Source organism: Ambystoma mexicanum, chromosome 5p (genome assembly GCF_040938575.1).
Source record: "Ambystoma mexicanum isolate Mex_15411 chromosome 5p, UKY_AmexF1_1, whole genome shotgun sequence".
NCBI lineage: Eukaryota > Metazoa > Chordata > Amphibia > Caudata > Ambystomatidae > Ambystoma > Ambystoma mexicanum.
The window spans coordinates 525,683,241-525,707,810 of NC_090930.1; the positions used below are offsets into that span (position 1 = coordinate 525,683,241).

Below are 24,570 nucleotides of genomic sequence, written 5' to 3' on the forward strand. Positions count from 1 at the left end.
TGTATCGGGTGCTGTTCATTACAGAAGGCGGCATCCATTTGCTTGTTTTGGTCCGTGCAATAACAGTTGAATCATATTTCACAGTTGAAGCCGTGTAACTTTAAAGCACATCTCACTTGACATTCGGGCAGTCATCACGCGCCTTTAAGGCTCCCCACAGAATAAAATCAACCTGCCTATGAAATTCTCTCTAAGGTCTAATATGCACCTAGTCATTCCATAAATCAACAACGTATATTTCTAAACATCTACTTCTAAATACCATAATGCAGTTAACATTTCCTTACACACCGCTTATTGGCGAGTATGTTTTAAGTGATTCACACAGCACATACTTGAAGCTACTTTCTTTTATAAATGACAGATTTTAAAACATGCTTTAGTTCCTCCGATCTCAAAACAAGTATTGGTATCTGAGAAAATGTACCCAGAAAACTGCATTTGATGGAGATTTAGCAATGTGGTCCCATGTGCAATGTGGTTTTACTGGTTTCTAGCATGTGCATGTAAAAGAAGTATAAGCTTTTGTGAGCTGTGCTATCAGTGTAGATGAATCAACATTCTGTGTGTTGTAAACTATGTACAAACCTAAAATTTGAATTTTCTGATGGTCATCCCTCTCCAAATTCCCTTGGATTCATTGGGTGTATGTAATTCAGGGTCCTCTCACTACAATGTTGTTGGTGAAACCTTTACTGGTTACTTTCTTTGTAAATTGAACCGGCCCAGGTAAGCTCTCTTTCATCTCAATATGTCCTTATAAATATCTGGCTTTCACTGGTCTCAAATTAACAATCAATCATGGAAAGTTAGAAGTCGTACAACCTTTCAGAAATTCAGTGTCAGACTACACTTGCGAAAACTGTACGATTCTGTTGTTTTTAGTAATGATTTGCAAAATACTTCACTTTCTGTGCATGCACGGATAGGAAATGCTATCTATTGTACACTGCACACAAATAATTGCAGAGAATGCCATTTGTTCTTCAATGTAATCACTCTCGACTTTGAATATACCCAGAAAGCAGTTTGCAATTCACACGAACATGCTACAACATTGTATTGGTTATAGTTTATCAGCCCCTGTGCACTGTATGGAGGAAATACAATGTGTTCTATAATAAATCAATTTCCACTTGGCTTTACAAAGCAATGTTGCATTTCACACTAAATGTTAAAGCATTCTATTTGCTACCACTTTCTACTAGTGGAATTTCCCCCTCTGCTTCTCCAAATTCCTCCCAATACAGGGACTTCACAAGGACATGCTTCTAGGGGACATGCATCTAATTACAGTGGGGAATTTTTATACTCACTTTGAACAATTCAAGCCTGCATTGAGCCTCAGAAGTTCCAGTTCCCTGGGCTACCTCTAGGAAATCTGGTTTGCCTCAGGTAAAATCTGCTTCAGGCTTCCTTAAGAATAATGCCCATTCATCTCCAGATCTTAATCCAGCTCAGCACTCATCCAGTTGGGACAGGGGTTCCCCTTTCTGCAGCCTGTGTTTCTGCTTGTATGATGTGTAATATTCCCACCTTATGTAGTAGTGCCCTTACACTTTCGAATTGGTCAAGTCTTTCCATTGGCTTGCCTAACAGGGTGAACCTCCCAGAGAATATACCCCTTAATTTCATAGGTCGAATTTCTATGGTCGGCTGTACAGAATCATATTTCATATTTATACCATATCTCCTTGTAGCAACAATACACATCAGTGAAATATAGGTTGTTAGATTCACCCCTTCCTCACGAATTCAAGGAGAAGTAGCATGATTTTTTATTTGAGTTTCCCCCCCTAGTCCCTTGTGATTTTGCTGTGCCCCCCACCACCCTCTGGTCCCTGTGATGTTGCTGTGTTCCCCTCTCCCCCCTTTAGTCCCTCCCCTTTTCATTGCTGGAGTTGTCTTGATTGACAAAGGATTCATCATCAATGACTTTTGCCAACGCTTGGATTTACTTTTTGGACACATTGACTCTTGGGGCTTCATCCCCTGCCCCCCCCCAACTCTCGTGCTGGACCTTCCCTGGATCTCCCACTCAGGTTGGCCCTGAATCATGCTGTGCCCATTATCTTTGTGAATCATTGACTACATTTTTTGCAATGTTTTCTCTGCCACTGTTTTTGCTCTCCCCTCTGCTTCTCTGTTCACTGTTTTATTCTGTTTCTTCTCCTCTCCCTTCCCCCTTTTTTCTCTCTCCTCCCCCCTCTTACTTTTTTCTATGCACTTAATGTATCTGAATGGTCCCTGGACCTAGTATGATAGTTACTTTGTTCATCTCCTCCCCCCTCCTTACTTGTTATTCCCCCCTCCCTATCCAGCACTATCTGAAATGTCGTCGGGCCTAGTACGATAGTCGCTTGTTTTGTTCCTCTCCCACCTTCTCCTCCCCTCTCCCTCACCTTGTGTAATTCTCTGGCTCTACCAGCAATTTTGTCAGGCCTAGTACGGTAGTCGCCTGTCTGTTTCCCATTTCCTTCCTATTTGTGTGTTAGCACTTGCACTATCAGAAATGTCGCTAGCCCGAGTATGATAGTTATTTTCACATTCTTGTTGTTCGTGGCCTGTGAGAATGTTTTGTATTTTCCCTTGTTCCTTCCCTTGTCGTGAAGCGCTTTGAAACACATTGGACCTCATTACGAGTCTGGCGGTAACCGTGCCGGAAAAACTAGCAGGCTACCGCCGGACCTGGATTACCATTCCGCCTCCGTGATTCCTGGAATCTTTGGGGCATTACGACCCCAGTGACCCGAGAATTCCAGAGGCGGAATTCTGTAAGTCCCCATTCCCATGGAGTGACTCCATGGGACAATGGAAACACTGGTTCTGTCCATGACAGAGCCAGTGTTTCCATTTGCGCCTGCAGGCGGGTGGTGTTACTCCCGCCAGGTCAGACCTGGCGGGAGTGACCCCTTCCGCCTGCAGGACTCTGAATCAGCCAGTCCGGAAAGAACGGTGGCAGCGTTTTTACCGCCACCGTTCTTTCCGGACCGGCAGGGTCATAATGAGGCCCATTGTGTATAGGCACTATATAAATAAAGTATCATATGATTTTAGAAACAATATTTCAAATGGAGTGTGTCCTCCCACGTATTCCTCATCTTTGGCACTTGTTGTCCAGCTTCAGCTGCTTCGGAGAAAATGTTTGGCAGAGGGCGCTGTGCATCGATGGCGTCGAGTCGATGTACCGCAAAGGCCTCCATCGAGGGTGATGTCATCGAAGGCATATATAGCACGCACAGCGGCCGTTGGCCTCAGTTACGTTTTTCCACAATAGCTTTGAGCAAAATTCGGCACGCCTCATCTTGTGACGTCTTTGTTACAATCACCTCTCGATAAAATGTCTTCATCATCGACACCGTTGCCTCCGAAGTCCGGTTTCAAGAATTGCTGGGATTGCCGGTCAAAAATGTCTCTCACTGACCTGCACTTTATCTGTTTGTGGTGCCTCGGGGAGGGCCTTGAGGGAACAGAAGGGGAAACTTAAGGTAGGAAAAATCCCTAAAAAATCACCCACCCGATCCTCGGAGGAAGAAGACCAAGCGATCCAGGTCGAGGAGTGGCTCACACCACTCTTTTTTTTCTTCAAAGAAATCAAAGAGAAGGCACTGTAGGTCGACTTAGTCGTCAGACGTTTCCCCCGAAAGGGTTGCTTGCCCTACTAGAAAGTCCACTCTTGCTGAGTGGGAAGCCTTCAGGGCTGAAATGCTAAAGATTTCTGAGAAACAAAAAAGCCATGCACCTACTGAGCCTTCAAAGGAAGCCGGAAAGGAAAGGTCTTGTCCGAAATCCTGCGCGCCCTTGAGCCCGGGAAAAAGGCCTTATCTGCATCGTGAGCTTTCGAGGTCTCGATCCGATGTTCCATTGAAGTATCACATGAGATACTAGGAAAAGTTGAGATTTTCGACGCCCGCTAGGCCCTTGACATCAACGCCGAAACCTTCAACGCCAGCCGCGCCATACTTGCCAGCTGTGTCGTAGATACCTCGCACGCACTTGATTTTGTGAAAACCAGAGCCTGGGGAGCATGCAAATGCATCCTACAGGCAGCTCATGTCGAAAGTGGTTGAATACATGGGTTGGAGTTGGCAACCATTGCCTTATGAGCAAGACGACCTCACTGACATTTTGGACAAGGGTCCACAATCTGATCCTATTTTGCCTTTTCATATGGTATTGCAGAAAAGGGTGGCTAGAAACTGGGAGACTCTGATATCCAATCCGGCAGTTGATAAGAACTTGACATTAAAATACCGCCCTTCCAGTAGTGACCTTGACTACCTGTGAAAACACCCCACTCCAGAGAGTCTGGTGGTGCAGGCAGCTACGGCTACTTCCAAAGCAGTGTACCCTACCATCCCTCCTGATAGGGACGACAAACGCGTAGATGGATAGGCGAGGAAGGTATTTACTGCAGGAAGTATGGCACTAAAATCTGCCAGCTCCACTTGTCCCCTCGCAATGTTTTCTTATACTCTATGGGATTGTATTTCAATGGCGGAAGAACACATTCCCGAAGGGGGTGAAAGGGACGGCTTCTTATCTATTATTAGGGACGGCAAAGAGGCCATGTGCGAGTCCCTTCAATCAGGATTGGATTCTGCGGATAGCATCAGCAGGTCCATGGCTACCAGCACCGTTATGTGCAGATTTGCGTGGTTGAGAAAGTTGGGTTTTGTACCTGAAATGCAATCTAGGCTTCTCAACATGCCTTTTGACGGGTCTCACCTTTTTGGCAACAAGGCTGACTAGAACCTTGAGAATTTGCAGACCTCAAAGGCGGCAGCCAAATCTTTGGGCGCCGCTATTAGGCAACCTCAGCCTTTTCGTCCTAGCGGGCAATCTTGGAGGGGTAGATCTTTTCGCTACTACTCCCCAAAAGCTCCAGTACATCGGAGCTGTGCTAGATAAATCATTGGGAAAGAGCTCGCCACCCGAGGTGAGAGCTCAAGACATTCTTCAGATGGTGACCACATTTCAGAATACCCACAGTCCACTGGCCTTCGATTTTCTGAGGTTGGTCGGCCTCATTCCATCCTGCCTTTTTCTGATGGCATAAGTTTGCCTAAGAATGAGATCCCTTCAATGGGCTCTAAGAACGCAATGGTCCCAGTTCTCAGGAAAGATGTCGGACCGACTTCAGATTCCATCCAGGGTCTCACAGGATCTTCAGTGGTGGGTCTGCAAGCACAATATTCTGAAGGGAGAGCCCTTTTGGCAGCCATGGCCAGAGATTATAGTAGTAACGGACACCTCACTCACTCAGTCGGAAGGGCGAGAGAAATGGTCAGTCAAAGAGGCCAGAGAAAATGTTCTCATGGTGGACGAGGTAGAGGTGCAAAGCCAGCTAAAGCAGCAGCCTCCTTACCATCGGCCTCTGCATCAGCCACTATAAAACCACTTTGAGTTCTTGAGTCACAGTGCATCTGGAAGAATGGCGAGACATTACTTCGGATGTTTGGTCTTTGGAAATCGTAGCCCACGGTTATTCCTTTTATAAAAAGACCTCAGAGCAATCCACCGGGCAACCGCTCTTTGAGGATTCCGGACCCACTCCTTGTGCAGGAAATTTTAACCCTGCTAGAGAAAGGTGCCATAGAACCAGTGCCTGTAGCAGAGAGGAACAAGGGTTGGTACTCCCCATATTTTTTGATACCCAAGAAGGACAGAGGACTGAGACCCATCTTGGACTTGAGATACTTGAACAAGTTCCTCAGGAAGGACTAGTCCAAGATGGTCACACTTTCACAGATCCTTCAGGCCCTCCAACTCCAGGATTGGTTGGTGTCATTGGACCTTCGGGATGCTTATTTTCATGTGCCAATCCATCTCAAGCACAGAAAATACCTGAGGTTCGCAGTTGACGGTTTTCATGATCAATTTCGAGTTCTGCCATTCAGGCTGACCTCCGCCCCAAGGTTTTTTCACCAAGCTGATGGCGGGAATGGCAGCGAGTCTCCGGAGAGGGGGGATTCACGTGTACCCCTACCTGGACGATTGGCTAACCAGTAGCATTCTCCCAAACAAGTTCTGAATCATCTCAAAGTCACCTGCCACTCTCTTCACAGGCTGGGCTTCTCCCTCAATTACAAGAAGTCCCATATGACACCTTCCCAAAAGCTCCAGTACATCAGAGCTGTGCTAGATACATCATTGGGAAAGAGCTCGCCACCCGAGGTGAGAGCTCAAGACATTCTTCAGATGGTGACCACATTTCAGAATACCCACAGTCTACCGGCCTTCGATTTTCTGAGGTTGATTGGCCTCATGGCATCCTGCCCTTTTCTGATGCCAGAAGTTCACCTGAGAATGAGATCCCTTCAATAGGCTCTAAGAACGCAATGGTCCCAGGTCTTAAAAGATGTCGGACCGACTTCAGATTCCAACCAGTGTCTCACAGGATCTTCAGTGAAGGGAGAGCCCTTTGGGCAGCCATGGCCGGAGATTACAGTAGTGACGGATGCCTCAATCACAGGGTGGGGAGCCCACACCGACGATCTGACAGTCAGCGGTCGTTGGTCTCCATCGGAGTCCAAACCTACATATCAATCTTTTGAAGCTGAGGGCAATCAGACTAGCGCTGAAGGCCTTTGTGCCCTGTGTACGGGGAAAGAAAATTATGATAAGGACTGACAACACATTGGCCATGCACTACCTCAACAAGAGAGGAGGTATAGGGTCACTACCACTCTGCAGAGAGGCAATGCAGCTCTGGTATTGGGAAATTCAAGAAGGAATCTCCCTATCAGCAGTTCACCTCGCTGGAGAGGAGAACACTGCAGCGGACGCTCTGAGCAGGCAGGCAGGGCACGAGTGGGAACTAGCTCAGGAAGTCCTTCAAGAGATCTTCACCCCGCGTTCAACCGAAGTGCGAACGGCATTGCTCCATGGAATTTCCCACAAGAGGAGCTCTAGGAGATGCGTTCGTAGTGGACTGGGAATTTCCACTTCCGTAGGCGTTTCCTCCAGTCCCAGTCATTCCTCACGTGAGAAGGTTCAGGGAACACATGATCCTAAATGCTCCAGATTGGGCCAGGAGGACGTGGTACCCAGAAGTTGTGGACATGTCCATCTGTCCTCCGAAGCGTCTTCCACAAAGAGAGGACCTTCTCTCGTGAGAGGAGAGTCGGGTTCTCCATACAGAGGTCAAGACTCTCAACCTTCACACTAGGTTTCGGAAAGCCTGAGAGGTAAGCATTGGGACCTCCCAGATGACGTTATGGAGGTGTTGCTTACGGCCAGAAGACAGCAACAAAGTCTTTGTACCATTGCTGTTGGAATAAGTTCTGCAACTGGTGCAAGGAAAACAATGTAGATCCTTTTGTATGTACAACACCAGATGTTTTATCCTTTCTTCTATCCATAGCTAATCTGGGGCTTCAGATTGGTACCATTAAATGCTACATTGAGGCGCTGTCCATTTTGAAGTGCTCGTCAGAGGAATGTTCCTATTTCAAAATGCCAAAGGTGACTCAATTTCTAAAAGGGCTCACTAATGTGTTCCCTCCATCTCCTTTCCAGGTTCCGGTTTGGGACCTTAATCTGGTTTTAAAATTCCTTACGTGTGCATCCTTTGAACCTCTACACACATGTCTTTAAGGTTATTAACCTTCAAAACCATCCTATTGGTTGCTCTGACATCAGCCCGTAGATTGAGCGAGCTGCTGGCACTTTCATCCAAGCCACCCTTTGTCATCTTCCACAAGGATAGGGATGCTTTAAAGGTCAAACCTTCCTTTTTGCTCAAAATCATTTTGGATTTTCATTTAGGTCAGAAAATTGTTCTATCTTCCTTCTATCCCCCATCTCATCCTGGTAAGGAGGAGGAAAGTCTACATAGGTTAGACCCTCAGAACGGGTTAAGCTTTTACATTTCATGAATGTGCAAGTTACAAATTGATGACCAACTCTTCATCGGATACACAGGATACAAGCTAGGTCAGGCTGTGACCAAACAGACCTTATCTAGATGGATAATTCAGGAAAGGACCCTCCTGAAGGTTTAAGAGCTCATTCCACCAGGGCCATGGCTACATCTACAGCCCTTCAAAGGGGCGTACCAATTACAAACATTTGTGAAGCAGCAACATGGTCTTCCATCCACATGTTTACTGAGCATTATTGCCTGGAGTCTTCCCTTCGTCAGGATGGTACTTTTGGCAAGGCAGTCCTTCACTCTGTCCATGAAAATGTATTATTATAATTGTATTCCTTCCTCCAAACCTAATACTTCTTCGGGAGTCTGTCAAAGATGAGGAATACGTGGGAGGAACACAATCCATTCGAAGAACAAGTTACTTACCCCGGTAACGTTGTTTCGACGGGATGTTCCTCCCACGTACTCCTCATCGCCCTCCCATCCGACCCCTCAGTAGAATTTCCCTACTATTACAGCTTCCATTCCGTCAAGGCTAAGTACGGTCACTCCCATGTTTTATGGGTATCTCTGCTGCAGGAGAAAGGAAAACGGAACTGAGGCCAACGGGCACTGCGCGTGCTATATATGCCTTTTTATATGAATTTTTATCCATCCTTTTCTATTTCTTAAATTCTATGTACTTTTTAAGATCAATTGTATGTAATATTTTGTATTGAAAAGTTGATTTATTTCAACGATATCAATAATAATAAAAAAAAAATAATAATATATGCCTTCGATAACATCAACTCAACGCCATCGACGCACATCGCCTGCTGCCAAATTTTTTTTTTTCCGAAGCAGCTGAAGCTGGACAACAAGTTTCAAAGATGAGGAATACATGGGAAGAACATCAGTCGAAGCAACGTTAACAGGGGTAAGTGATTTGTTTATTAATATTCACCAGCATGTGGTCTGGCATGAATTCACATGCTCATGAATATTCCCCGTCGTCAGGCCGGGAATCCTCGGTAAAAGAAAAAGTTTCACTTTCCCTTACAAACTGTATTTCTCCCCTAAACCAATCACTGTCCTCTGGGTCATACTGCCCCCAGCCAATGACAGGCCTCTCCCTAAGCCCCTCCTAGGGCAAACCTATTCCGATTTTTAACACTTGTTTCAGTGTTGGGAGTCCTCGAGTTTCGCTCCGTAAGCCAATTTAAAAAAAAAAAAATCAACAGAAAAAAGTTCTATTTTTGTCAAAAAAGAGCCTGTGTGCTCTTCTCTCCATCTGCCGACAGCAGGGATCCGTTTGTCGGTGCATTTCAAGTGCCCCTCAAGGACGAAGATCATCAAAGTTTATTCAGAGTATCCAGAAGGCCATCAGCCCTCTTCGCACCTCCTGCCATGACAGAGGAGAAGGAAGGAAGGTCCCTTTTCAGGCCCTGCACCAGAAGCGGGCTAGGGAACGTGTTTGTAGAGGACAAACACCGCCAATGTGTCTACTGTCTTCACCCGGACCACAAGGAGGGAGAGTGTGAGATCTGCCTCGGCTTCTCCAAGAAAATGATGAAGGATTGACACAGAAGACTGGCGGCGTGGCTGAACACCAAGGCCTCTGCCCAGAGCAGGGTCATGCCTCATCCTGGACCGGGCCAGTCCGAGGAGCGGGTTTCTAAGTCCTTTCAGGGGTGCCCAAGACAAGGGCAAGCACTGTAGGTCCAGCTCCATCGGGGTCGCCACGCAAGCCTGTCCCGCGATGGACAGGGCGTCTTCAACATCACCATCCGCCGCCATCACCAGCCAACGATCGAGCTCCTCCTCAAAAAGGATATCGCCCAATCCCAGCTAAGCTGCGGGAGAAGCCAGAGAAGCCCAAGGCTGAGGAAAGGGCAGCCAACCTGCCCAAGAAGGCCCTGGCGGCGCAGGAGAAGTCTTCGTCGACGATTGAGCTGGTGGCGGCTGCTCTCACAAAGGCAAAAGGGGCTGACCCTGTGAAGGTAACCCCTACTGTGCCCAATGTGTCCCTGCCTACGTGGCGGGAAGCCTCCACAGTGACTGTGGTGAAGCCAGCTGGCACAGCAGAGAAGAGGATGCTGTCTGAGCCCAGCTCCGACCCTGCTGGGTCCAAGGGGTAAGGTCGGAGGAAGCCCCTGGCTGTGCCCCAGGCCATGGACGTTTTGTCCACGACGAGGACCTGGAGTCCCTACACACGGTCCACAAGGACGTCGAGGAGGAGGACGTTGTGAGGCCTAGTGTTCGGATCACGCCAGCTCCACAGAGGGATGTATCCCTGGACATCCTATCGACCCTGCACACTTTGGTGTCTGAAATACAGAAAAGGATGCCGCAGGGCCCAGTTCCTATGGCCCATGATCAGCCTCCACATCTGCATTGGGTGCCCTCTCCACGGTGGACACGGAAACAGAGACAGAGACGGACAACAACGATATTGTCACGGCGGGCAGATCTCTGCAGCCGAGGGCGTCCCCACCGGACGAAGTGGGTTTGTTCTATTACATGGTCGCCAAAGCTTCAAGCTTTTCCATCTTAATCCCGAGGCGACCAAGAAGGAGGGTTTCCTGTACCAGAGGTACAAGGCCAGAAGGAAGACCATTGTGGCAGTACCCCTTCTGGAAGGCATGTGGGAGGAGGGCCTGGCCCTCTTGAAGAACCACTGCACGGCCCCAGCCAATTAAAATAGGATGGAGAAAAAGTACCGGGTGCCTACGGTCGCAACCATCACCAGACTCAGTGGTTTAGGCGACCGAGAGGAAAAGGTTGTCAAACCCTTCCTTGTCCTCAGTCCCTCCGGACAGCAAGGGGGAAGAAGTTGGACGCCATGGGAAGGAAGGTTATTTACACTGCAGCGTCAACCATCAAGGCAGCCAACACACTGGCAATCCTGGCCAGGTAAGACGGGGAGCTGTTATACAAGCTGGGCCCGATTCTGGAGTTTCTCCCCGACGACAAGAGGATGGAGGCGATCGCCCTCTTCCAGGAGGGATAGGTGCCTTCGGACAATGCCATCACAGTAGCGCTGGGCAATGCTGACACAGATTTCCAGCAGATGGGGAACGGTGGCTGCCTCAGTCGTCAAGGCTGGCTGAAGGCCACACATTTCCGGTAGGGGATGCAGGCGAGGGTACTGGACATGCTGTTCGACGGAGATAACCTTTTTGGGAAGTTTGTTTACTAATCCCTGCAGGCCATCAAGGCAGGTAAAGAGACGGCCCGTGCTCTGGGTACGGTCCAGCAACACTGCTCTTCCTTTGGCTCCTCCGGAGGAAAGTCTGGCGGATCGACGAAAGGTTTCTCCTTGTACCGCCAGCACTCCAGGTCCATGACCCAGGAGGCCTACAGAGGCCTTTTCCAAGGTCTATGGTGCTGCTCCTGCCGGGCCACGGGAGGGATCCGAGGAAACCTGTGCAGATACTCCTGCGGTGCAGGATGTCAGCACCGCAGTCGCCCTCAAGGCAGGGCAGCGAAGCAGGACTGAACTGCCCAGGACTTCGGGCCCCCACCCATGCACCCCGTTGCAAGGCCGGCTGTTAGGCAGAAACCTGTGCAGTTCCCTTAGGGACCACTGCAAAAAGTTTAAGACCACAGGAGTAAGCAGTAAACCCAATTGGTAGCAGTCTGCACCACCCAGATTTACCTGGTAGCTGTGGCTGAGCAGTCAGACTTCTCTCAAGATGTTAGCCAGTATATAGAGTATACACAATAGGGCCAAAAATACAGTAGAACAAGCAAACACTGACCAGAGTTTTGGTATTAAAAGTATATAATTATTTATTTAAAACACACTTATGAAAATACACTGGCACGAATATATCAAGCAAGTTCAAACACAGTCACTATAAGTATATACACCTCCCTAGTTAATTATTCGACAAGTCTATGTTAAGACACCACTTACTAGCAAAACAGAGGTGAGCACGTAACCTTAGATGGCACTACAATAATTTGTTAAAAAGGGAGAGAAAAGGCAGAGCATGGAAATAACACAGTACCAACACTTTTAAGAACCCCCAGCAAGACAGGAAAGGCAGGGTCTACTGTAGAGCCAAAGTTCACAGGCCAAGCCCACTCTTAGAGAAAGCAAGGCTGAATGTGCCCAAGATCACAGTGGAAATGCACTCGAAGTCTTTGCACAAAATGTCAAAAGAGGTTGGATCAGTTCAGAAAGATAAAGTTAGAAGGTTTGGAGGCCAACCCAGTTGGAAAGTCAAGGATTGACCGGACACCTTGGACAGTCTGTTGCAAAGGAGGCCAGGCAGGACACAGTACCTTAAATGGTGAGAACGTTCCAGCGGGGGCAGTTGTTCCTGGCAGCGGGTGCAAGTCGTGGCTTCGACCAGAGAAAGAGATGTTCTCGACGAGGAAGAAAGCTGGAAGTCGTTGCACTGCCAGGGATGAAACCAGCCGCGGAGTTCCCAATTAAAAGGTGCAACCCTTTTATTCGCGGTCAGTGGTGAAGCATGGCAGTCCGGCCGCCGGGGTGCTTGGCACGGGCGATTCGACCACGAGACGTCCTGGAAGGCGCAAAAAAACAAACTAGTTGGTCCCACCAGCTCAAAGGGAAGAAGACTCTCCTGGAAGAAGATCTCCTCTGTCGTCGGGGAAGTGGTGAGTTCTTTACAGCAGGGCTCCACCGGTGGTGTTGTTATAGATGGCTCAGCTTCTCCCCTCTTCGGATTCTTTAGGTCCTGTGGCGACTTCTGAAGTTCCAGTCCCCAAAGCCCTGCTTTTATGCAGAAAAAACCCCATTCAACAGCCTAGCTGACATGCTAAGTGGTGAGCCAGGCGGCTCACCACTGGGCCAATCACACAAGAGTGCGACTTCAGTTGCCAAGGCAACTCAGTCCAGGGTGCCTAATCCCCCTCCCACACATCCTGTAGACCCCAGGCAGAGTGGCACCATTTGGAGGGCTTCTCAGTCCATGTCTGGGGGTCACTATGACACCCCTGTGTTACTGCACTGAGGGTGCTGTGTAACACACATACCAAAAACGCATGAAGCCCTATGGAGTAAAAGACCCCATAGCCCATAAAACACATTCACAGTTAAAGGACATTCTCAAATCACGTCTAAGAGTGGGAGAAAAAGAGTCTCACTCTTAGCAGGAGAAAAAAAAAATAAACCCCAAAAATCCAGCAAAGTTGCTGGGGGACTCACTAGGTTTAGGAAATTAGCCTTAACAGAGAATTCTCCCTAACACCGGCTGACATGATTCGTCAGCGAGTGGAAGAAGCTCTCTACCTACCAATGGATGCTGGACGCACTCGCCCACAGACATACCCTAGAGTATCAGCACAGGTGTCCTGGGAACCCTCCCGTGGCCCGGCAGGAGCAGAACATCCCTCAACTCTTGGAGGAGGTACAGTGTTACGCTCACCTGGCTCCCACAGGGGCGTCGATCGGACCCGGACAGCTGCGACCACCACCAACGTGAAGCGCAGTGCAGAGATGACAGACTGACTGGACCGCCTAATCTCGTCTGCTTGACCCGTAGAAATATTCTCCTGCAAGTGGAGAAAGGGATTCAGCCACCCGTGGATTTTAGTAATGGCACCCCACTGTTCTCCCCACTAATCACCACCGATATTCACTTTCTGTAAGCTCGCCTTGTGTTTGTAAATGATGAGCTCTCCATCCTGCGTGGAATGCAGGGACGCGTAGATACCCGTTACTTCACTGCTTAGAGGGCGTTGGAAGAGTTCCGGATTAATATTGACTCCGAGGTTCCAGGCGAGAACCCGTAAGTATAAAGTTCAAAGAGTTCAATATGTCTGATGTTCACTCTTGTACATTCCTTTCTTGTGTTGCAGCTGGGTCCAAGGGAAGATTGTCTTGTGGCAGCTGATGGTGTTGAGGTAAGAGTCTGTATTACCCAACACTGTCCGGCAAAAGATGCGTGTGTTTAAATTGCTGGTTTCTCTCTCCTTACAGGTGCGGCGTAGGAAGTTGCGGTTTGTCACAGATAATGCCTCCGGTTGTTAATCAGGTAAGTCTATGGTGGAGAGGTTGTATTTGTTGGCTCTCTCAGCTCACCTTATGTTTCTTTTGTCCCTTAGATGGAGGAATTTGGCGGAGAAAATGATGGAGGCTGCGCCGGATCCAAAAATGCAGTGAGGTCTGGCGAGTGTGGCGCGGCGCTGCAGCTGGCGATGCAACGCGTGTAGAATTATGTCCTTTTCAAGTTCGAAGGCGGGATGGATCCGGAATTCAGGTAAGGATTGAAATAATATCTGTTTTCTAACCTTTCCTTCTTCTTTCTTCTATTGCTAGGAGCTCTGGATTCGAGATGGGCATGGCTGAAGACTGGATACTGACTGCAGGCACGGTGAGCGTTACGCTGCTGGATTCAGAATAACACGAAGCATGTGCTGCTGTTCGGGCGTGGTTTAAATAGCCTCCAAAGTAGTTCCAGGTAAGAAGTCCCTAGAACCACACCCGAGTAAAAAATAGTCCCTGTAGAAAAATAGTCCCATCCAGGTCTCACATTGGCTTGGATTCATTTGCAGCATGGTCTGCATGAGGTAAGTAAAGTCTATGAGCCTGGCGCCTATTGCGCCAGGACTGATTTCTATTATGAGCCTGGCGCCTAAGGCGCCAGGACTGAACCCAGAGAGCCCCCAGCCGGGGCTGCTGGGGTTTTATCAAATACCTGGATGCCTGCTCCCGGGGCTGATGGGCTTGATCCGGAGGGTAGGCATCATGACATACAAGCCATGCTGTGAAAGGGGGCGATATAGCTGGTTCCACGGCGACGCTGCGGCTCCGGAGTCTACTCCAGATACTTTTTAGTCAAAAAGAAAACCGGGGGCTGGTGGTCCATTCTAGACTTGCGGCGCCTCAACAAGTACCTCAAGTCTTAAATATTCAGGATGGTGACATTGCAGAACGTGCTCGGACCTGGAGGACGCCTACTTTCACGTCCCCATTCACAAGAAGCACTGAAAGATCCTATGCTTCGTAGTGCAGGAACGGCACTACCAGTTCAAGGCCCTTCCTTCAGCCTGAAGTCAGCCCCCAGGGTTTTCACAAAGTGCCACTCTGCGTTTACGGGGGATACATGTTACCCGTACATGCACGACTGGCTCATTTGGGCCAGTTGCGAGAGTTGACTGTCAGACACACAGAGACGACCATCCGTTTGCTGACGGATCTGGGATTCTCCATCATTTGGCAAGAAGTTACAGATATCTACAATACAGTAAAACAATTGGTCATTAACCCATTGTGGTGCCGAGAAAGGTTTGCCCAATGTAGGTGATGTATCTGCTGAATATATTCTTTATTAAATAGGCCTTTAGAGAACACACATTATAAAATATATCCTCAGTCCGCTCTGCTATGTAAGTCTTTATAGAACAACCCAATGTTAATTATTTCTATGAAAACACTTTAGTTAAAATTTTTCACGAGAATGATTTTTGAATAGCAGCACTCCACATGCAGTGACGTGATCTCTATATTGTTGCACGCACACAACAATGTATTTTGAGTTGGATTGAATTGCCATCTAAATGAATTGCACATGCAGTGATATTGAATTGTTTATTTCTCATTTAAATCAATATGTTTTGATAACGGCTTGCCAGACCACCCCACCTCCTTTCCGCAACTTGACAAGAAAAAGAAAATGGTGGCTAGAGAACAAATATCGTGTCATTTTGGGAATTCTCTTACTTTTGAGAAAATGCTTTCAGTTTTAGCATCAGGCTGCACTCTTTAAATGGGAAATCTCCCAGATAGCAAGGCCCCTCCAGGTCTGCTTCCATGAAGTCAGGACTACCTCAGGTTCCCTTGTGGACAGAACAGATCTCCTGGTACAGGATCAGTCCTTTCTCCAGTTGGACTTTTAACTGATTCATCCATCAAGAATCGTATTCTAAAGTGCTGCAGCTTTTGCAATGTCAGAATGTTCTCCTCTGTGCTCAGTTTATTTTTAAAGTGTTCGAAAATGTCCATGCTTATGTCCTACTTATGTTGCACGGTGGGTCTGGCTCAATCCTTCCATTGGCCTGCCTCATAATTGGACACTGCTATTGAATATACCCCCCAATCTTCATTGGGTTTTCCTATTGCTATGTTTGTGATCAGAACAAGTTAGGTACCAAAAGCTACTCCTAATTCTTTTGACAGCCAATTCGTTTTTTTTGTTCCATAATTTACCACAGCAGCACGCCAGTTTAATGAAACCGAGATTATAATAATCCTTCGGTGTAGCCTGACATCCAGACACTCAATATGACTATTTGAAATATTGCTTCATAAAGTTATGTTTTTTTCTCATTTTAATCATTTGTGATGTATAAAATGGGAATTTGGTGTCAAAGAGGAGTCTCAATCTTTGAAACACGCCCATTATCTTCCTAAATCTTATAATTCCAGAATGATGAGTAATATTTGCTTTTACATATAGAGTTAGGGTAAATAACATGTGCTGTTTACCAAGGAAAATACACATGACTAGCCTGTAATTCAACTTGGGACCTCGTGCTCCGCATACGATTTAAATGGAAACTGCTCTTTGTGAAGCCATACATTATGATCAGGCATTGTGCTGCTCACATTAGTCCCAGCAAATGAATGCATATTATGAGAGAGCAGGGTCAAAAGGTGCCCGCTAATGGATGAATTTGCTTTCGAGATTGGCAATAAAATAGATCTGGCCACTCTAGATCTTATTCTTCTGTGAAGACCACAGATTTTATTTTACTGGTATGTTAGTTTGTTTTTAGAAGAATATCCCTTGGTAGTCTCCCAAAGTAGGGGGGGCAAGGCAGGCTCGTAGTGGAAACGCTTGTTCACTTGAAGTTAGGATAATATAGGGTTGTTGAATACAAGTGTTCATTTAAACCAACATGGAACATTGCTCCTTTTTTTTCTTCAGTCACAATCGTGTCATTATTTCTTTATATTTGACAATCCTTACAACGATTTAAACTCAATGCATTGCAGGACACCATCCACTTTTCAATAAACCTTTCTGCATTTCTGCAACTATACAGTACAGATCTTATTTACCTGATTGCGTCCACCCCTACCCCTGAGAACATGTGATCTGCATTTTGCCACTACCACGTCACACAGCCTACCGAAACCATTAACCATTTCACCCGATTCACCTGATTGCGTTTCTATTTTACTGTATACCCTCGCACTATGTACTGATTGCATGCATTCTGCCTTGTGTACTTGTGCATGCGCCTATTTCAAGTCCGTTACTGAATGCATTCATATTGCTCTGTGCCAATCTTGCCTACCTATGCCTATTCTGCCTTAGAATATGCGCATTGTATAACATCTTCTTTGCCAATCTGTTTGTATCACATAACCTAGTTTAATTGCTAGCCTCGGCGTCACCGAATACTTGACATCCTGTATTTCAAACACTGAACGTGTTGAATATTTTGTATCTGTGTACCTGCGCCTTGCGCACTGAATACATACCCATTGCCACAGGTGTGCGCTGACTGTGCGCATTACTCACTCGTGCATGTGTGCCTGGCACATTGTTCATGTCTATAATCTGCATATGGATGCCTAAACTCCATATACTATACTGGTCCTACCTTTGCCATCTTGGTGTCTTGAAACATGCACCCTGTATACAGCTTCCCACCCAATTGTGTCTGATAGCATATCTGAACCACTTTATGGGTCCCACTTGACGACCAATTCCACCCATATTGTCTAGAACACTTGTCTCTGCTCACGGTGCACCCTTCAGCATTCTCCTTAGTACCTTGTTACTGATATTTACCACCTCTTCGCTAAACATGCTAAGCCAAAGCATTACCTACTTTACAATGGTTGCTACAATACTCCTTGCTACTAGTACCTCGGACTACCTTAACAAGATCCCTCCAGCCAAGATTGAATTAGTCCCGCTTATTCTGCAAAATCTGGCCTTAAATAACCCTAGCTCTGCCCATCCTAAATAATTCCACGCTACGGGTTCAGGAGACTATGCCACTCTCCCATGTACTACGATCAATAGAAAACTTAAACTCTGCTCTAGACTTTCCAAACTGCACGAACCACTCACAAGATCTCTACCACCTACAAATAAGAAAACAAACTGCCACCTTAGCATGAACTTTAATAATACTAACCGGCCTACCTCTTCTTCTGATTTCTACGCCATTGCCAATCAAACTATTACATACAATCTTAAGCCTGTGGTCCCTAATATTCCTACTCCACGCCAGGTGATAGCCAAAATAGAGGCTCACCCCCTTAAAGGAGCACTTCTAAATGCGAGATTCCTTGTTGCACACGCTATAGACATAGCTGACCTAATTACAGAAGGTAATTTGGACTTACTTGCTATAACAGAGTCTTGGTTACATAATGCTGCAGGACTGTCGCTTATGCTAACCACCCCAGACGGATACACTATTTCCAGACAAGATAGAAATAGAACCCGAGGTGGAGGAATCGCCATCATCTCCAGAGGAGAGCCTTTCACTGAGACTAGTCCCCCACCAAATATTGCAATCATTTGAAATCCTCACTGCCAAACTCCCTCTAAATAACTCTCAATCACTTACTATACATCTAATCTACAGATCTCCTGGTCCTCTCGGGACATTTGAGGAGGACCTGCACAGTACACTAGCCAATAACTGTTGCTAGGTGACTTTAACTTGGGATTTAATGATCCAACAGATAAGTATGCCTTGGAAATGGCCAATATCCTTAATGCACTTGGACTGTCGCAAAACGTTTATAAACCTATTAAGGGTGGAACCCTAGACTGGGTAGCTGATCATAATTGCACGGCCACTATTACTTCTATCACGCCACAACATTGGACGGACCATTCACTTCTGTCTTTCACACTATCAACTACCAGACTTCAACATATATCCCCACAAAAGGTGCCACCTTGTCTAACTAGAAATAAAAAAGAACATTACAGTGGACAAAGTGATCCCTGCTATTCTCCCTACCCTAAATTCATTGCCCCACTCAAACCAAGAACAAGCAAAGCTAAAGCTCACCTTAACAAGTGGTTCACTCCACAATTAAAGGACCTACGTCTCCTGAAAAGAAAGTGTGAAACTGCCTGGAGACTATGCCCCTCCACTGAGAATAAACTCAAGATAACTGCTATCTCTATGCACTACAAAAATGAAGTCTGCCTGGCAAAACGGAACTCTTATAATGAACGTATTGCCAAATCTAATTCAAGTATGAAGGAACTATTCACTATACTAAAAGAACTAAAGTCCCCGATTCCTATACCTGACGTATGTACCAAAAATAAGATCTGGTGCTCCGATATTCAGCATGCACTAGCTAATAAAATAAACACTCTCCAAAATAAAATAAAGCTAAAAAGACACCTTGAACCCTACAACATCCCTCTAACAACCCCCTACATAGGGATATACCCACTGCCCAGACTAACAGATTCCGCTTCACCAAAACATCAATTTTAGAGGTAGAAAAAACTATCTTATCCCTCAAACCATCCAATTCCAAAGGAGATATCTGCCCAGCACAGATTATAAAAGATGCTGCTAGAGACCTCTCTCCATTTATTTCCAAATTGATCAATGCTTCATTCTCTTCTGGCACCATCCCAGCTAACTTAAAACAATCTTGGGTTCTCCCACTTCATAAGAATCAAACTTTAGATCCACTCATTGCCACCAACTACCGCCCCATTACGACGGTACCATTTCTACTCAAACTACTTGACAAAGTCGCCTATACCCAGATTCAAAAATACCTTGAGCTGCATAAGCTCTTAGGGGGTTAGACAATCTGGCTTCCGCCCTTTAAAAGGGACAGAAACTGCTCTTATTACTTGATCTCTCAGCTGCATTTGACCTGGTGGATCATAAGATCCTATGCAGGCACCTGGATTCAGCAGCCGACTTTTCCACAGATGCTTTCAAATGGATAGAATCATTCCTGAGCGAGAGAACTATGAGGGTGTTCTCCCCATCGGCAGCGGCAGACCCCACCCCGATCCTGTGCGGTGTACCTCAGAGCTCATGTGTCTCCCCTACCCTATACAACATATTCACAAAACCCGTGTTCGATGATCTGGACCTTCTGGGTATCACCTACACTAACTATGCCGATGATACACAGATTCTCCTTCCTCTTTCTGGGGATCAGGGTAAGGACCTGGCACTGGTGAATAGGGTCTATCTCATCATCCAGGCATGGATGGCCACCCACGGTCTATACCTGCATGATGAGACAGAGCTGATAATTCTAGGCACTCCCTATAATATCAACAAAACAGGACATGAATACTCCTCCATTTACCATCGATGGAAACATCATTAGGGTATCTAAGGAGGTAAAAACTCTTGGATTTTACAGTGACTCAACCATGTCCTTTGATAAATGTGAAATCTCTGGCCTCTACCACAGCCTACACATGGAAGCTTATCAGAGCTGGTAAGCCATTCCTCTCAAACAACAGCTGCATGATCCTGGCTAGAGCATTAATACTCTCTAGGCTAGATTACTGTAATGCTCTCTACAGTGGCGCTAACAAAGCCATTATCCAGAGTCTACACATTTTTCAAAATAATGCCTTAAGAGCCGCACTAGGCATAAACAAAAGAGTATGTATTTCCTCGACCAGACGCCATCATAAGTGGCTCTCTACCTATAATAAAATACAGCTAAAAATGGTCTCCCTGACCCATAAAGCTTTAAACAATGCTGCCCATAGTTACTTAATAGACAGACTTAATAGCAGAACATCCAGCAGACCGACAAGAGTTGGTAACACCAACTGCCTTGTGGTACCAAGATTTAGACTCCCCAAGATTGGTGGTTATAGTTTTCCCATGAAGGTTGCTAAACTCTGGAACTCCCTGCCCCATGAGTTGAGAGTAGACCAAACCTATCCACACTTTAAAAAGAACTATATCGACAACCTCAACTCTAGTTAGACTGTCACAACTGCCTATGCCAGGTTGTCTCTGCCCATCACTCCAAATGATAGATGGAATTGAACTGTATATAATCTGCACACTTATAGCTATATATTGTCACTGCCTTTATAATTTTACCTGTAAATACATGTTGTTATATTGTGAACTATTTTGACACCTTTGTAAGCCTTGCATCTTCGTATTGCTGCGCCCTGTTACCTCTGGATTTGGTGAGCATTAGAAATAAACAAATAAACAAACAAACATTTGGAAACAATAGTTCAGTTGAAAAAATCACAGGTGAATAAATTTGATTTATGTATTGACAAATATTTCTACAGTTAAGGCTGGATGGATTTATTTCCTTGTTGATTTAAATTGCGCATGTGGGCCTTTGATTTTTCTAGTGCAGCAGGCACAGCACTACTGTTTTCAGTGCTGTCTCTCATGAAAGCAAGTAACTGTTAAAAATGTGACTAAAATAACACATTCTTGTTGCACCTCTTTACATTGAGTCTCCATGTCTTGTATCAGGTGCTGGCCATTACACAAAGTGGCATCTATTTGGTTGTTTTGATCCGTGCAATATTTCTCTAAACGGGTGAATTAGATGTGTCACTGTTGAAGAAGCAGCGTAACACATCTCACTTGAAATTCTGGCAGTCATCACGCGCCTTTAATTCAGCCCATAACCTATCTACAGAAGAAAATCTACCTGCCTATGAAATTCTCTCTAAGGTCTAATATGCACCTAATCATTCAATTTCTAAACATATAGTACTAAGTAGCATAATGCAGTTCACCTTTCCTTACACACCGCTTATTGGCTAGTGTATTCTAAGTGCTTCACACAGCACATAATAAAAGCTACTTTCTTTTATAAATGACAGATTTTAAAATATGCTTCATTTTCTCCAATATCACAACACGCATTGATATCAGAGAAAATGTACCCCGAAAACTGCATTTGTTATTGATTTCTAGCATGTAAAGGTATAGGCTCTAGTAAGCTGTGCTATCAGTTTAGGAGACACAGAATGTTGCTTTATCTGCACTATGTATAAACCTTTTCTGAAAGTCATCCCCCCCTCCAAATTCCCTTGGATACATTGTAGTGACGTGAGAGGACCCTGATTTACATGCACGCAATGTAATTGGTGAAAAGCTTTACTGGTTATTGGAAATAGCATATTTTCTTTGGAAATGGAACTGGTCCAGCTAAGCTCTCTTTCATCTTAATATGTCCTTTTAAATATCTGGCTCTCACTGGTCTCAAATTACCCATCAATCATGGAAAATTGGAAATCGTACAACACCAGTGTCCTAGTACACATGTGAAAACTGCAGGATTCCGTTTTATTTTTTTAGCAATGATTTACCAAATGCTGCAGGGAAATGCTATCTATTGTACACTGCACACAATGACTTGCAGAGAATGCTATTTGTTCTTATTTAAATGTAATCACACCACTTTGTATATACCCAGAAAGCAGTTTGCAATTCGCACTAAAATTCTAGCATGGTCTATTGGTTATAGTTTATCAGCCCCTGTGCACTGTATGCAGGAATTGCTATTTGTTCTATAATAGATCAATTTCCACTTGGCTTTACAAAGCAATGCCACTCAAATTAAACATTGAAGAATATTCTTTAGAGTGAACAATGTTGGGAATGGTTGAGAAGCACTGCTTTAATTTGTGATGGTCTATGGTAACTCCATATAATGAAAACCATGTGCCGTTGAAAAAAATCTGTCCATCTTCATATGCTTCAGAACTGTGAGATTCGTACCTTAAACACAATTTACTCCATGACCTGAAAAAGAACACATGTTTATCTCTTGGTCGTACAAACAAACCTACGATTCACTATTACACAGTGCAGAACCCGAACACTCATATGTTTAGGTTAATGAATACTTTGTATTTTGCATTGCTTATTAAAATGTTTACTTCTTTTTACATCACTAGATGAAGTAAAGGGAGAAAAGTTTAAGCCTGACCCGCAACTGGTGGATCACGGACAGTCTAACCCTGAGGATATGGATATGTACAGCACCAGAAGTTGAACCATTGGACTTTATGGCCAGTGAAGTGATGCAGTATTGAAGATGGCATGAAAGGATAACACTATGTGAACACTGAATATTAATCATGTTCTATAACAGGACCTGTTCCAAAATCTACACAAGGCACATTTTTCTCTTGATGCCTGTAGCCATTTTGTCAAATCATGATAGATCGAAGTTATTATAAACTATCATGCGTTATAACTTTAACATACCGCACTCTTTGGACAATGTTAACCATGGAACTAGATTCTGAACATATTTAAAGGTGGCAATTTGGCATCAGTAATTACGGTACTTTTTCTTTGAATTTCCCTTTTGGTAGCACTATAGAAAAAAAAATACCTTCCACTTTTTTGTTATGAAGTGCTGTGTTCTTATGTCCTGTGTGTGCTTTCAGCATTGCCTTATGTTTTACTTTTGAAAGCAGTTCCTTGTCTCCTGGTCTTTGCATGAAAATGCTATATTTTGTATATATTAACGTCAAAGAAATACACCGGTTTTAAAATCTACAAATTATGGTACGATATCTTTTAAAGAGGTGACACAATGAGTTGCAATGTGTTGAGACCCTTTTGCAGAGAACCAGCCTTTGTTCTGTATTTCAGAAATGAACCAACCTACCTGGATGGATTGTGGATAGCTGGCACTGATCACTACTGCATATTCTATCTTTGATGAAACGTATAAAGTACAGGTCCGGTGTAATGTCAGACCGGCTTTTCCATAAGCATAGAGTATCTATCTCTTATTGTTAAACTGTTTTGTTTTTTCAAAAATATCTTCCAACCCCTATTGTTGCTTTGGTCATCAAAACATGAAATGTACATGTTACTTTCTATTGACCAAAATGTTTCCATTTCCTATTTCGACATGATAGTATATTGTTGCAATTTAATTACCACTTTATTAGGTTTGGCAGTTACACATTTTAGTTAACCCAACCAACCATCGTGCATTTATTTATAATCTATTTTCTAAGCATGGATATGCAAATCAATAGGCACTAGCTACCTATTTGAGCAACTCGAGCACTACCCTCCAATTAAAGTACTCCCATCCTGTCTTAATTCATGTTTCTTTCTTTAACTCCTGGGTGCGCTTATTTTGGGCCACAGGCATTTTAGGATCTCCTGTTTTTTACAGTAGTACTGTCTTTTGTTTGTTTTGTTTTTTTAATTTTGTTTCTTTTAACTCGGCACAACAGTGAAGGCAAAGTGTATGGATTTCCGTAAAATAATGGAATAATGTTCTTCGAACTAGCAACAGGTAAATGGTGAAATCATAACTTATTTTAGTTTATATCTTGTATTGTAGAAAAATGTAATTTTTCTCTTTTTATGTCGTTCGATTTGTGTTATGTTTGTTTTCTTTTGGGTTATGACTTGTGATGTCTCTTTGAGATTTTGTTTCTTCTTTGTAAAGGTTCATGGTAGAACCATATACAAATAAAAAAGAAAAAAAATATGACTTCACAGATGACATCACTAATGACATATATGACATCACTGGTAAGATTGCTATTATCAATGAATATTTAACTAATGGCATCCGGCATAAAATCACGCTAGGTATTTGCTCATATTTAGACCACCCTTATGTGTCTACATTTGTGAAATTAGCATTTTAGAGTAGTTCAAAACAATGAGTACATTGTTTAAAACAGTAAACAGCTAGACATGCATCATATCGCTATTTGGGAAGCTTTCCTTTGTAGTACTTT

General features: G+C 44.8%; 1 protein-coding gene across 3 annotated transcripts in view; it reads left to right on the plus strand.

Moving 5' to 3' along the window:
• Positions 1-23,917, plus strand: part of APOOL (apolipoprotein O like) — a 464,407-nt gene extending 440,490 nt beyond the window's left edge. For 2 of the 3 annotated variants that reach the window (XM_069612925.1, XM_069612926.1), the window contains one exon: positions 22,750-23,917. In XM_069612925.1, coding sequence (XP_069469026.1) covers positions 22,750-22,847 — 98 coding nt within the window. In that variant the 3' untranslated portion in view covers positions 22,848-23,917. The remainder of the gene's footprint in view (positions 1-22,749) is intronic. The other variant, XM_069612927.1, reaches the window with a different exon arrangement.
• Positions 23,918-24,570: the final 653 nt, after the last annotated feature.